We start from the raw sequence: 13,386 nt of genomic DNA, 5'->3' as shown, positions 1-13,386 counted from the left end.
AAAATATGTGGACTAGATCAATCCATACCTATAGTGTTGTTCTTTAGGCCAGTACATACTATACTTTTTTATTCAATGGATCTCATACACATTTTATATAGTTAATCATAAATGTTTAATTTTTGCATTTTATACGAGAAATATATTAAAAAAAGACATTGATAAATTAATATTAATTTTTAATAAAAATAATAGTAAAATAACTAAAAAAAATAAAAATGTATTCTAAATATTAAAAAATATTATTCTATTGATAAAATATTTAAATATAATATTTAAATAGATAAAAAAAGTGGAGAATGAGCACTAGGGAGCTTGTATTAGAATTAAAATTAAAAATAATATTTTATTAATTAAAAATTAAAAATTAAAAATTAAAAATTAAAATATAAAAAAAGGAAAAGTATGTAGAAGAGATCTATTATATCAAAATTGAGTATGAAAATGATGTGGACCAATCACATCTACGAGATATATATGTAATTAAGATTTGAACTGTGAACAAAAACGATTTATGATATAGTGTGAAATGATTCCATCCATAACCAATCAAACAGAAAATTCATCCAATAACATAGACCGAAAATGGTCCATCCGCGAGATAAACATGTTGGCGAAACGCCACATCAATTCTTACAAAGAGGTACAACCACTTTACTTGAAATCTTTCGATGAATAAAAATAAAAATATACAATTTGTTGTTAGGACTTAGGACGGTGTGAACACTGTGTTTGCCAGGACTGAATCCGAGTTCTGCCAATCCCTTTCCGCCTCTCTTTATGTGGATTCTGATTAGCTAAAATGCACAAGAATGCTGGTACCGGACTTGGGACAATATTTGTTTGGGTAAACTGGCTTATCCAACGAAGTGAAAACAATCGGGGTACATGGGTCCCAGTTATCCGTCTGACGTGGTCTATCAAGATTGGTCCAGTTGTAGCAATGGATTTGAGCTGGACGAAGAACATGTCAGTGGTGGGAGGAGGCAAGGGCGGGGCTCCAACTCCATTCCAACGTTAGCTAATTAGCTCTGCTTGGCAGCTTTAAATGGAAACTTAAAAAATTAAAATAAAATAAAGCCATTTGCTTTTTCTGCAATTTTCTTTAATATTTTATTCTCTTATATCAAATTATGCCCTTTATTAATCTCATTTATTATTATTTATTTGATTTTCTTGACGGACGCGAATCGTTTTCTTAACCAAATCGTATATTTCGAGTTTTGAGATTAAAATATTATTTTATTTCTAATTATTTCATTGTTAATTAATTTATTTTTTCTTTTATTTTTGATGTATTTCTTTTCGCTTCTTTCTCGCAATGCAGTGTTCAGACATCTGAAAAACCGGCTAGCGGTTTTTCGGACACCCGAAATTCGATTCGGTTGGTGTGTCAGTGGAAGATCTTCTGTAGCAAAGCAAGGTTGGCAAAATGAGGATAATCTGCAATTAACTCTACTGGTCGTAGTTTTTTTTTTTTTCTTTTTTTTTTGTTTTCCTTTTTTTCTTTTGATGTTATGGAAGAGTCTCCATTATAGGTGTGTAACTTGACGAATTTTCAAGGTTTGTGATTTCTTTTGATTTTTTTATAATTAAGTTCTTGTGTCTGCTAAATGTGTTCGTTTTGAAGTTTGATGTCAGTTTCAGTGTTCCGAGTGTTTGAGTTAATTAATATTTGTATTCTTGGTGAGTGGTTTTAGGGTTTCTTTAAAATTATATATGAATGGAAGGAAGAGAAGAGATGCAAACGGGAATTGCAGTCATGGGTTCTGAAGCTCCGGCCAGCTTTCATGTAGCTGCAAGAACGGATAACTCAGCTCAAGTTCCGGGTTCAACTACAATGTCCGTTTCACAAGTAAGTGTAGCTATGCCTGGGACGACTTTGAAGAAAAAGAGAGGAAGACCAAGAAAATACGGTCCCGATGGAACTGTGTCCTTGGCGTTATCGCCGATTCCGATTTCGTCATCGGCGCCGCCGGCCGTCAGTGAGTTCTCGGCCGGGAAGCGGGGTAGAGGGCGGCCAACTGGTTTGATCAACAAACAACAACCGAAATTCGAGATTGAAAACTTAGGTAACGAGAACTGTTCTAAGTTTTTCAACTTGAATTCGTTACTTATCATGTTTTTTGGTTTTAGTAGCTTAACCGGATCTATGATTTGCTCTTATAGTTTGGTTAGAGTATCCCAGTACTTGTGTGCTATAGTTTCGGATATTTGAGTTTGTCCTATATGAAACTTCACAGTTTCTGCTTGGTTTGTGGTCGAATTAATTTTTACACTTCACTTCTAGTTCTAAGTTTGAGGTTTTGGGCATCGCTGTTGGGGTTAATGTGGGACCTTGTGCTATTTTTACAACACCTTGGCATGAGATGCCCCCCACGGATCTGGAAGAAGATGGGTTTCTGATAAAGCGGTGGGCTCTTGTGGGGTTGATGTGGGGATGAAGGAATCTTCCTCTTCTGGCTAAGACATTTGCATTTCTTGCCTTTTTGTGACAATGCAACTATGCAAGGACAAACATTATGAGAGATTGTTCTGTGAAGAATTTGACATTTCTGGCTTCCATTCTTTTTGATGGGAGGAGAGGAAGAAATGGTAGTCCTCTTTCTAATGCATAAACTGTTGGTTTCTTGCTAATGTAGCTAAATTAACAAAGGTTTGTAGGTCTATTTATTTGATTCCTTCACTGTCAGGTCCCAAATAAGGAGTAATTATATGCTATATTTATTTTTTGTGCATAATACATGGTTAGTTTTGTTAGCTAGTTTACTTATAAAAAATGTTTTATTGGCTAGTTTTTTTATTGCAACTGATGAATCTCCTTCCCTGCAGGACCTAGTATATTTTTGCCTTCTCCTTTTTTTTGTTTTAATTCTTTTAACATTGTTTTTTTTTTAGAACTTTTAACATCGTTTAGGTAGTCATTTTATTTGACTTACTTGCTGAAGCAAGAAGCATCAGAACAGACTTCATAGACCTGGGTGACCAAGATTCAAATCTTGGAAACAACCTCTCTGATGTCGGACCAGCTCAGTTCTAGTCCTTAGAGAATGTTGAATGGTCTTCTTAGATCAGAATTTTGTGGCTGTTGATGGTTGTAATGGCTTCTTGAAGGAATAAGAGAGAAGATAGGGAGAGAAAGAAGAGAGAAAATACCTGGAGTCACTTACAGGGTGCCTAGAATCACTCTAGGGCATGAGAATCACTCACCATAGTTATTTTAAGCGGAAGAAAACTCAATAAACTTCATTGCCTTTATGTAAAACGTCCATACATATTTATAGACTCTAAACTCTTAATAATCCTAAGCGTCAAACTGTTAGACTAATAGTCCTAGGAGTCAAACTGTTAGACTCAATAATCCTAGTAAGACTCAAACAAAGCTATCATATCCTATTTCAATTCAAAGAAGGCTCAATTAACTCTAGTCGTACCTATGCAATGACTCTGAAATTTTAAAATAAACAAATTATAACTAGACAAATTAAACCCTATTGTTGGACCCCACAGAAGATTGCAAAATGACAAAAATACCCCTATTGTCCAAAAATGCAGAAATACATAAAATTTCTTAAAATTCCAAATTTGACTCTTCAGCTCCTGCATCACTCTCTATATGTGCAAGGGTAAGGCTGCATACATCTGTCCCTCCCCAGACCCTGCATTGGTGGGAGCCTTGTGCACTGGGTTGCCCTTACTTTTTTTTTTTTTTTTCTTTTTTCATTCTAGTCTTTCATGTTCACTTCATGAAAGTTTGGAAAGAGGTCTACCTACAATCAAGAATTTGAAGAGTGATCTACATTAACAATGGACATGTCACCATAAGAGAGAAACAAAAGTTAATCCAATAATGCAATTTAAACATAGGATGATGTATGAATAAGCTTTATAATATTTGAACAATTCATAATTGTTGGAGGGGATTTTGCATTGCCCAGCTATGTTGATTTGGGGGGCTTATGTGTCTCTTTGTAGGAGGAAATACTGACACAGTGAGCTGGTCATGGCTGACTGAATCCTCAACGGTTGTTCAAGCAGGTAAACCTGTATCAAGGCTGGTTCAAGCTAACGTTGCTGCCATTGAGGTGCTTTGGATGAAAAGAGTCATGGGCAATATTTTTTAGGTCAGAAACATGAAGATATGGACAATGATAGTGAGGTGGGTAGTTACAACTGAAAAAGTGAGATAGTTCATTAATCTACTTAGTAGAAAGTGACGATAATTCCTTCTAGTTACAAAGTTTTGTCTTCTTTGAAGGTGATTGAGAATAAAGGGTATGGGTTTTCAGGGAGGTTCAAACTCTTTTCTTGCCTCCATTTGTCCTATTTATTGGTGAGGTTGGACATTCAGGGTTGGTCAGTGGGCACGTAGACCACAATCATCACCTAAGGTCTAGGTGATGTAGCTTAGGTCAGGTCTGTTTAATAGTGAGCAAAGAGGGGAAAGGCTACTTTTCTCCCTCCAGATACAAATTCTTTGTCAGGGTATATGTAGCCTGCAACATTAACCTCAGCAATGTCATGAATCCTTGGTTCATGCACTAGTCTCTAATAGGGGCATTTAATGCATTAATTTTCAACTCTGTTGCGTGGTGTACACAATGTTCTGAAAATTGTAATCATATACAAACTTGTCAAAAAAAAAATCTAAAAATTGAATATTTTACACTACTTTTAATCCGTATCCTCCAACAAAGAGTTTACCACTTGTGCACTAGAAGCCTAAGATGATATAATCCAGTTTGACTTGAAAGTCAAATTATCCACATACAATGTCTCTTTAACCTGCATATGATGGAAAATAAATAGAAAATAATGACAAAGTAGAGAACTAATTCTTAATTGAATTTATTTGAATCACATGAATAGTAAAATTCATGAATCAAATAGTAGAATTCAAATAAAAATTTTAAGATCTTTGTAGAAAAGGATTCAGATATAACATTAAAATTGGAATCTTTGGGATTTGCAGTTCAAATTTTCAAGTTGTGAATTGCCACCATAGCCCTTAAGTCAGGGTTGCAAGCCTGCAACGATAGTGTTATCTTGTGTGGATAGGGCATTTTTCCTGGGTGGACAGGAACCATCCTCCTCTGTACAAGAAAACACTCATTAAGGATGTCACACGACATGGACATGGTTGGGGTGGACCTAGGCCATAGTGAGCTGTAAATGTTATCTGTTTGTCCAAATTCAGGATTAAGGCAACCTGAAACTGGTCCACTTATAATTGGATCTAATATCAATCTATCCCAATCTGATCCAATAACAGTTTTATTCCTATATCTACATAAAATTAATATGTATCTATTAGTAAAGTTGGTTTTAATGTTATATGTTTACTAAAAATCATAGGTTCAAGTCTGATAAAAGTTATTTTCAAGTCATTTTATTCATGATGTGCATTATAAAATTCATTTTTAGTTTATTTTATTAATAACATAATGTTGTGACTATCTTTAGTTTAATTTATTAATAGTATCAAATATATGAATCTGATTCAAGTCCAATCTAAACCTGATGGATAAGACTTCAAATTTGGATCTAGGTATATCTAATTTGATTTTATTTGTTGCCCTAGAGAGTGGCCAGGGCAAGGTAGGATGTGGCAAGAGTGGCTATGACAACCATGTCTAGGTTGAGCCTGACTGACAAATTCAGATGCCATGTTGTGCCGAGTATGCTCTGCTGCATGTGGCTGCACATGTGGATGGTGACCAAAAACCAACATCAATAATCATTTAAAGGAAGTTTGAGTATACCGGTAGGATTAGTCTTTTTCTAATCTGTAAATGCACATGAGTATTGACACAATTGAAGTCAAATGAAGAAGATCCTAAAGCCCATTTCCTACTTGAAAATTGGAGCACACCTTTTCTTCTTATACTGTTATACAATAGAATTCTAGCCTGGTGACCAAGGCTGCAATTTTATTCCTGAAATGTGCACATTAGGAATTTTTATTGAGAAAGGTCAAAAATGGACACTAGGAAATTTAGTGCAGAGTTGGAATTTTTCTCTTTGGATTTCATGATTTCTTAAAAATGATTTGCAGGTGAGTGGGTTGCATGTTCTGTTGGTGCAAATTTCACACCGCATGTTCTCACTGTCGCTACTGGTGAGGTATTAAATCCAAAATTGACTGTCTTGTTTCTCTTGTACTTGTTCTGTATCTAGTTCACTAGTTGTGGCCTATATGTGATATAAAATGCTTTTTTTTTATCTTTTTGGAATTGGTAAATATCCCACTTAATTGTAGAAACCCATATTTGCACTTGTTATTCATCAGAAAAGTTTCCAATTTGGTTGAACCTTACTTTGGTCGAAGTTGGGTTGTTCAAACCAATCTTTATATATTAATTTTTAAATAGTCATATTTGAAAGCTTGATATATTATGAAAACGGAAAGAAAATAAAAAGGAATAGAAGATTTCCTGATAGAAAGGTAAAATGAAAAATTGACATCAAAGGCATCTTAGTTGAAACATTAGTGATAACTGATATTGTATGGGCATGAACCAGGAGTTGGAATTTCAAGGATACAGGGTGAAATTTGACTTGGCAAATGATAAAAATAGATTTGAGGATACATTCAAAGGGAAAAGAATTACTATTAAACAATTAGATGCTTTTAAGCTTTCATACACCTATGGATGTGAAAATTTACTTTTTCTACCTAAGGATGTTCTACAAAAATATATGTACACAATGTGTGCCAGATGTTTATTTATGCCAAACAAGCCAAAAAGACCATTACCCAATATTGGTCCCGTTTATCTGGGGTCTTGTGAGGGGTGGACTGGATAAGGACCTAACTTTTTAACATTTTTTCCCCGAAGTGGTTGATCTCAGACTTGAACCCGCATTCCCATGCTTGTCAGCCTGCAGTTTTTCCATTTCATTTATGTAGAAGTGTTATTCAAGAATCCATTCAGTATTAAAAACTCTGAATCCAATATATGTTTGACATGGACAAAATCTGTCCATTTCAGAAAGCTCATGCAATGCTGGTTCTAAACCTGCAAAACTCATATTTTTTAATTTTGATATTAATAAATAATGGAGTATATTTCAATTGCTGAAAACAGTGTAACCAAACGCCCAGGAAATGTGAAAATCTATCTTGGAAGCTGCACTTTGATTGGTCAGAAAATTTTCCAAATTGGACGAGCTGTGATCCAACCACAGTTGAATTGGTCAAACTAATTTTTATGTATGGAATTTTACCTTTCTCAAGTATATTATCAAAATAAAAAGGGATAAAAAATGTCATGGAAGCGCAATGACAAGAAATGGAAGAACTAAAAGAAAACCCTACACCGAAGTCTCCTTTGAGAACCATGGGGTGTCCAAGGTTCTAAATCCACATATTGTGCAACACTGGTGATAAACCTGCAAAAAAAAATGGTTTTGATCTTGAGAAAAAAATATATATATCTTTTAATTGTGGAAACCAATATTACTGATAAAAAGGGGTGGAAGCGAGTTTTGAATCTGTGATGGTTATTATGCTAGAAAACTTTCCAAATTGATCAAAATTTGGTCTTGTATTAAAAAAAAGTTTATTGATAAAACCATTTTTTAATTATGAAATAAATATAATTTATAATCATAAAACTTATAGTATAATATTGGAAGAGAAGGATGATTAAAAGTAAAAAAAGATAATGTCATGACAAAAAAGGAGAATAGAAAATTGACATGAATGTCATTAATTTGAAACATTATTGGTAAACAAACTTTGCAGTTTTTTTATTTTAATTTCGGTGTGTTTTTATGGTCTTGGATAATTAAAAGTAAAAAAAGATAATATCATGACGAAAAGGAGAATAGAGAATTGACATGAATGCCATCTAATTTGAAACATAATTGGTAACAATCTTTGCACTTTTTTTTTTTTTTAAATTTTGGTATATGTTTTCATGGTCTTGGACCTAGGGGTTGGAACTTGACAGATCTTTTGTGGATTTTAACTTGACATGTCAATAAAAAATAGATTAGGAGAGACATTCAAAAAAAAAAAAAAACTAGTGAATCATGAGGTGGCTTTATATCTTAACATCCGTATACCAATGCAAAAGGGCATCACAGATATAAAAGTTTATCTTTCTACCTAGGAATGTTCTATAGGAAAAAGCTGGAATGCATAATATATGCTACATATTCGTTTGTACTGAATAAGATGGGATGGGAAGGGATGTGAAGAATATTAGCCAGATGTCTCTCTAGGAGTCATGTGGTATAGGAATTGACTTAAGCAATTGTTCATTTAGGAAAACCTATGTGATGCTGATGATAAACCTGCCAGACTACTAGAAACTGATTTTGATCTAGTAGGAAACCTGTCAACTGAAAAAATAAAGAAAACAGCAAAGAAAACAAGAAGTCTGTTATGGGCCAATACAGCGCATCAGCATACATGTGAGTCCCACACAATGGGCTGCTGTGGTATATCATGATTCGTCCAATCTCCTCCGTTTCCCATTGAGGTTTTGTACTGCAAAATTAAGAATAAGAAATTTAGAAGCATCTAACCGCAAACATTACCTATTGGTACATTATTGATGACATCCCAAAGATTTTCATTTCTTCTTTTCTTTTCTTTTCTTTTTCAGTAATTGAATTATATGTTAAAACTTAAGTACTTTCTAGGCAATGCTTTTACTCTCAGATTCTTCTATGAGTACTTTGTTGCTTTCTTGGTTATTTGCTTTTTATTCATTTCAGGATGTTACTATGAAGATTATATCCTTTTCTCAACAAGGACCTCGGGCCATTTGTATTCTTTCTGCAAATGGTGCAATTTCAAATGTTACACTTCGCCAGCCTGATTCTTCTGGAGGTACTTTGACATATGAGGTGTGTTCACCTATCCTCATTTTTTTTTTCAAATAACTGAACTCTTTTCTTCCTTTTTTTTCTGAGTTTCATACAAATTTTCAAGGACTATATGTCTCTTGTTCATGGATCTGTTTTATGCTGTGCGTACAAGTATGCATCCATAACCTTTACATATTGCATGGTTCAGATCAAGGATCAAAATTTCAACACATATTGGACCGTATCGGCCGATATGTATCATATCGGAAACCTCCCAATACGCCCCTACAGGGGGTGTTTTGGGGTTTAACCCGGTTCAGGGGGTAGAAGGGCCTTAGACCGACCACTCTGAACCAGGTTCACAAAAAAAAAAAAAAACTAGGAAAAAGGGGGGAGCGAGGGCTGATACAGCCTGATACGCCCCTACTGGCGTATCGGTCTGTATCGATATTTTGAACCTTGGTTCAGATCACCCATAGAATTCCTCCACAACTATCAAATTAGCAGTACTACTTTGTGACATAGACCTGAAAGGAGAACTTTACGTAGAGTACACCAACTAGAGTTTTTGATTGAAATTGCCATTCTATTGTAGAGTACAATCATCAACCAAAGAAAGAGGGGATAGTTGCAGTTATGTTGATTGAGCTTCTATCAGTGGTGGTTGAATAGAAAGCATTTTCAGCATTTGTGATTAGTAGTTTCAGAATAAGAGAGAGAGGGTATAGGAGCAGTTGTTTGGAGTGGAGTTCCTCTTTCTGCATGCATGTGAGAGAGGATATGTCTCTCTTGGTGGTGGTCGAGCAGCAATGGCAGAAAAGACTGCTGACAATCCTTATTATTACATCAGTTGGATTTTCCAATTTTTTCTTTGTCTAACTGTTGGCCATATTAATACCGAAATCAGCCATGAAAATTAGCTACACAATTAAGTCAACATTCTCAGAGATTGAGGAGTATACATGAAAGAGAGTGGAAACTCACGAAGAAGATGAAAGAATAGAGACTGAAATGCAGTGTAGTCAAAGTTCTAAATGAAGTTGTCATTTTATCCTGTCAAGGGGAATCATTTTTTAGTTCATAACTAGATGTTTGCTTGGGCAACCAGAACTTGACTGACACTATATAACTAAACTAAACAGAACCTTATCACAACTATAAATTATGCTAATCCTACTTTGTTTCTATTCAATAAAGGGCCATTATCTGTTAACTGTTATATTATGTTCCTGTCATTTCTCAGTACCTCAATTCATGTCCTTTTTAACCTGCACCTAGCCCTCCATTCAGTAAAGGGCCATCATTTGACTTCTTACTGGAACTAAGATGTAAAATGTATTCGTAATTATATAAACACATTAATGTATACATAATCCAAGGAAAGTGAAGGCATTGAGCCAGTAAATTGCATAAAATGGTAAAAGGTGGGAGTTTGTTTCCTTGTAGAAAAATTATGTTTCTATTAGACTCCTTCCTCCCCCACTTGATTTGTTTAAAAAGATGTTTGATGAGCTGCCTAAGAAACAACATCAAGCATAATGGAGATTATAGGCCCCTGAATTGGCAATTTCTTAGTTCAAGCAACAGTTCAACTAAAACATTTTTTCCAGGCCAGCTGCAGCTTTTCTTTTTCCTTTTTTAATGTACCCCTTTTATGAATCTATACTCAACATTGACCAAACAATGAAATTAATGAAAGCAGCAATGCAAGTTGCATAAACACTTCTTGAAACTAACTTTTGTATATATTCCATTACTAAACAGAAACTTATGAAATAATGGACTTGTTTTAATCCTTGATGAAGTTTTGGGGTCTACTTGTGGGGGAGAGGGGTTGTGTGAGCAGGGCAGGTTCTAAAAGAAAAATTCAAGGAACCTCATGGACTTGTTTTAGTTTTGAATTTGCATACTCTTGGATACTTGTTAAGGTAGAACTGTACTTTACCTTAAGAGAGTAGGTTGTAGAATATGAGAATTCTGATTTGTCCCATCATCATGTCTGATGAGTAGCTTTCACTAATTTGAACTATTGGAGCTTTGTTTAATTTATTATATTCTGATGGCATGGGTTCCACTAATTTGAACTATAATGCCACATTTATTATGTTGTGATTCTCTTGTCTGGATTCGCCATAACACAGTGATGCATTTCCTGCTGTTGTTCTTTTAGGGCCGTTTTGAGATACTTTCATTGTCTGGATCCTTCATGCCATCAGAGAGTGGAGGAACTAGGAGCCGATCTGGTGGAATGAGTGTTTCATTGGCCAGCCCAGATGGTCGTGTTGTAGGAGGTGGGGTAGCTGGCCTATTAGTAGCTGCCAGCCCAGTGCAGGTAGTTGTTTCTTCGGAATGTAATCCTCTTAAGTTTTCTGCTTTTGTATTGGATTATTTGGCTTAGCAGATCTATCTTTTATTATTATTCCAATGAGATGTAGAAATTATGGGGCCATTGCTTGGTGCAATGGTAAAATCCCAGGCTGAAATTATGCAAAAAAATGCCCAAGGTTAGGTTCATATTCAGTTGACCACTCCCAAGACCCTGAAGATCTAGGATCAACATTGGTTTTTTATTCCAATTCAATGTGGTAAATTATCTCACTTCATAGAAAAGTTGGCATGATGATCATTGCTTGGTGTGGTTCTAAAATCACAGGCTGACAAGCATGATAACCTGGGTTCAAGTCTGAGAGCAGCCACTTTGTGCTAAAATGGCCCTTTTTTTTGCACAAACATGGGTTCAAGTCCCCCTTTTTTTCCTTTTTCTTTCGAGTCCCTACTTTAACTCAACTGATCATTTTCATTTTAGCTATTTCTAAGTCCAGGAGTCAATACTCGTATTAATATTTAATATTCTCCAATCTTCCAGGTTGTAGTGGGAAGTTTTCTGCCAACCACTCAATTGGAACATAAACCGAAGAAGCCAAAAACTGAAGTTACATCAACTGCCACACCAACTACTGCAATTCCTATTTCTAATGCAGAGATGGAGGAGGGCTACAGTGATCAGGGGCAGCGGAACTCAGCAACCCCTAAGCCAAATCTTGCATCCGCATCTTCCTTCCGTGGAGAAAACTGGTCAACCATACAGTCCGTGCCAGAATCTAGGAATTCGGCCACTGATATTAATATATCTTTGCCTGGAGGTTAATCTGAACAACTTACCTAGTTATTCACCTTGAGAGTTCTGATGGTATTCGTACCTTTGATCTTGGTTGTGTTGGGCAGACTTCAATGAGAATTTGAAACTCACTATTTTCTGTGTCTGACATGTCCACAAACTCATTGGCTATTTGATGCTAACTGATGAGTTGGGGATTTTGCGGCCATTAGACTTCAAGTTCCAACTCAGATTTGGTGTTCTCTTTCATCAGATAGGACCTTGATTAGTAGGCTAGGTGGGATTGATATACATTTGTTATCATGTATCTTATGCTGTTGTGTTCTTTGATAGTTTGTTGTTAGGATGATGTATTGTCATATTTCTGCTTCTACCAAGTTGTGTTTTCCCATTTGGGCCCGGGAGGTTTTACTCTAAAAGAGTAATGCTAAACATACAGACACAAAACAGATCTGTTTTCTTCTATGCCTTATGATGCACCGTACACCACCAATCTGGAATATTGTGTCATTATAACTGGGCCCTGAACTGTGAGTACTGTTGGTCCCAAACATAATATTCTAGATTTGTGGTGTAAGATTTTGTAAGCAAAGGGGGAAAAACCTATATGCTTATACCCTATTATTTCCAAAACTACCAGTCTTTCACGTCTTGTAGGGTCTGTATTTTACTTCGGCAGGGAATGAAAATTATGATGAAAGGAAAAAAAATCGATATGAATCTAAACAGGAGGATGCTTAGGTGACCGCTGGCCTAGGTGGTTACGATTCCATCATTTCATTTCCTATTTACTTATTTATTTATTTATGAGCAAGGCCCATTATGGTGGGCAAAACAGTCGGTTTTAACTCTCATGTGAACCATGAGTTTATGACTTAAGCACATCTAGCATTCATTTTCCGTTGTTGGTCTTAACCTACTTGATTTTCTCAAGTCCAGATCACCCACGACAGCTCTACCCACACCTACTCACATAACATCGCAGTCACACATGGGGAACATATCATCCTCTTGCAAGTTACATGGGGAGATGTTCCCAGCACGAAGGTAGTGTTTTGTCGATACTAGGTAGGTGTGGGCAGAGTTCTTGTGGTTTTTACTGTTGACTTCCAAAATTGAGGTTTACCTGCTGGCAAAATTTCTATTTTTTAGAAGATAAGGTTTCCATAATCTCAGATCCTTTTTTATGCCCATCTACTCGAAACAAATCAATTCTGATTAACAATCATCTTAGTAGTTGTTTTTGTTTGAATGAAACATAAGATCATGCATATTGGCGAAAACCCCTTTATCATCACTCCCACAAACTGAGCTTCCTCTCAATTGCATCTTCATTTCCATACTTCCATATATCTGAACACTGAGCCGAGTTTTACCGAAGAAAAAAACCTCTGAGCTGAGGAACCGTCTTTTAAACAAAGGCTTATTGATCGAAAAAGCAATACAAG

The 13,386-nt window shown here is 35.6% G+C and overlaps 1 protein-coding gene across 2 annotated transcripts; it reads left to right on the top strand.

Annotated features, from left to right (window-relative positions):
- The first annotated feature begins 1,286 nt into the window (after window positions 1–1,286).
- On the top strand, window positions 1,287–12,382 carry LOC104611170 (AT-hook motif nuclear-localized protein 1-like). Of its 2 annotated transcripts, none has more exons than XM_010278131.3 (6): window positions 1,287–1,423; window positions 1,701–2,072; window positions 6,056–6,123; window positions 8,728–8,859; window positions 10,991–11,152; window positions 11,687–12,382. In XM_010278131.3, the coding sequence occupies exons 2-6, from the start codon at window positions 1,724–1,726 to the stop codon at window positions 11,966–11,968; spliced, it is 993 nt and encodes a 330-aa protein (XP_010276433.1). In that variant the 5' UTR covers window positions 1,287–1,423; window positions 1,701–1,723; the 3' UTR covers window positions 11,969–12,382. The 2 variants fall into 2 exon arrangements, with proteins under 2 accessions (XP_010276433.1, XP_010276424.1); XM_010278122.3 differs by having other exon boundaries at window positions 1,296–1,563.
- Window positions 12,383–13,386: the final 1,004 nt, after the last annotated feature.

The sequence above is a fragment of the Nelumbo nucifera genome, chromosome 4 (assembly GCF_055504915.1).
Source record: "Nelumbo nucifera cultivar China Antique chromosome 4, China Antique-T2T, whole genome shotgun sequence".
NCBI lineage: Eukaryota > Viridiplantae > Streptophyta > Magnoliopsida > Proteales > Nelumbonaceae > Nelumbo > Nelumbo nucifera.
This window is presented reverse-complemented; position numbering and strand designations above follow the sequence as displayed.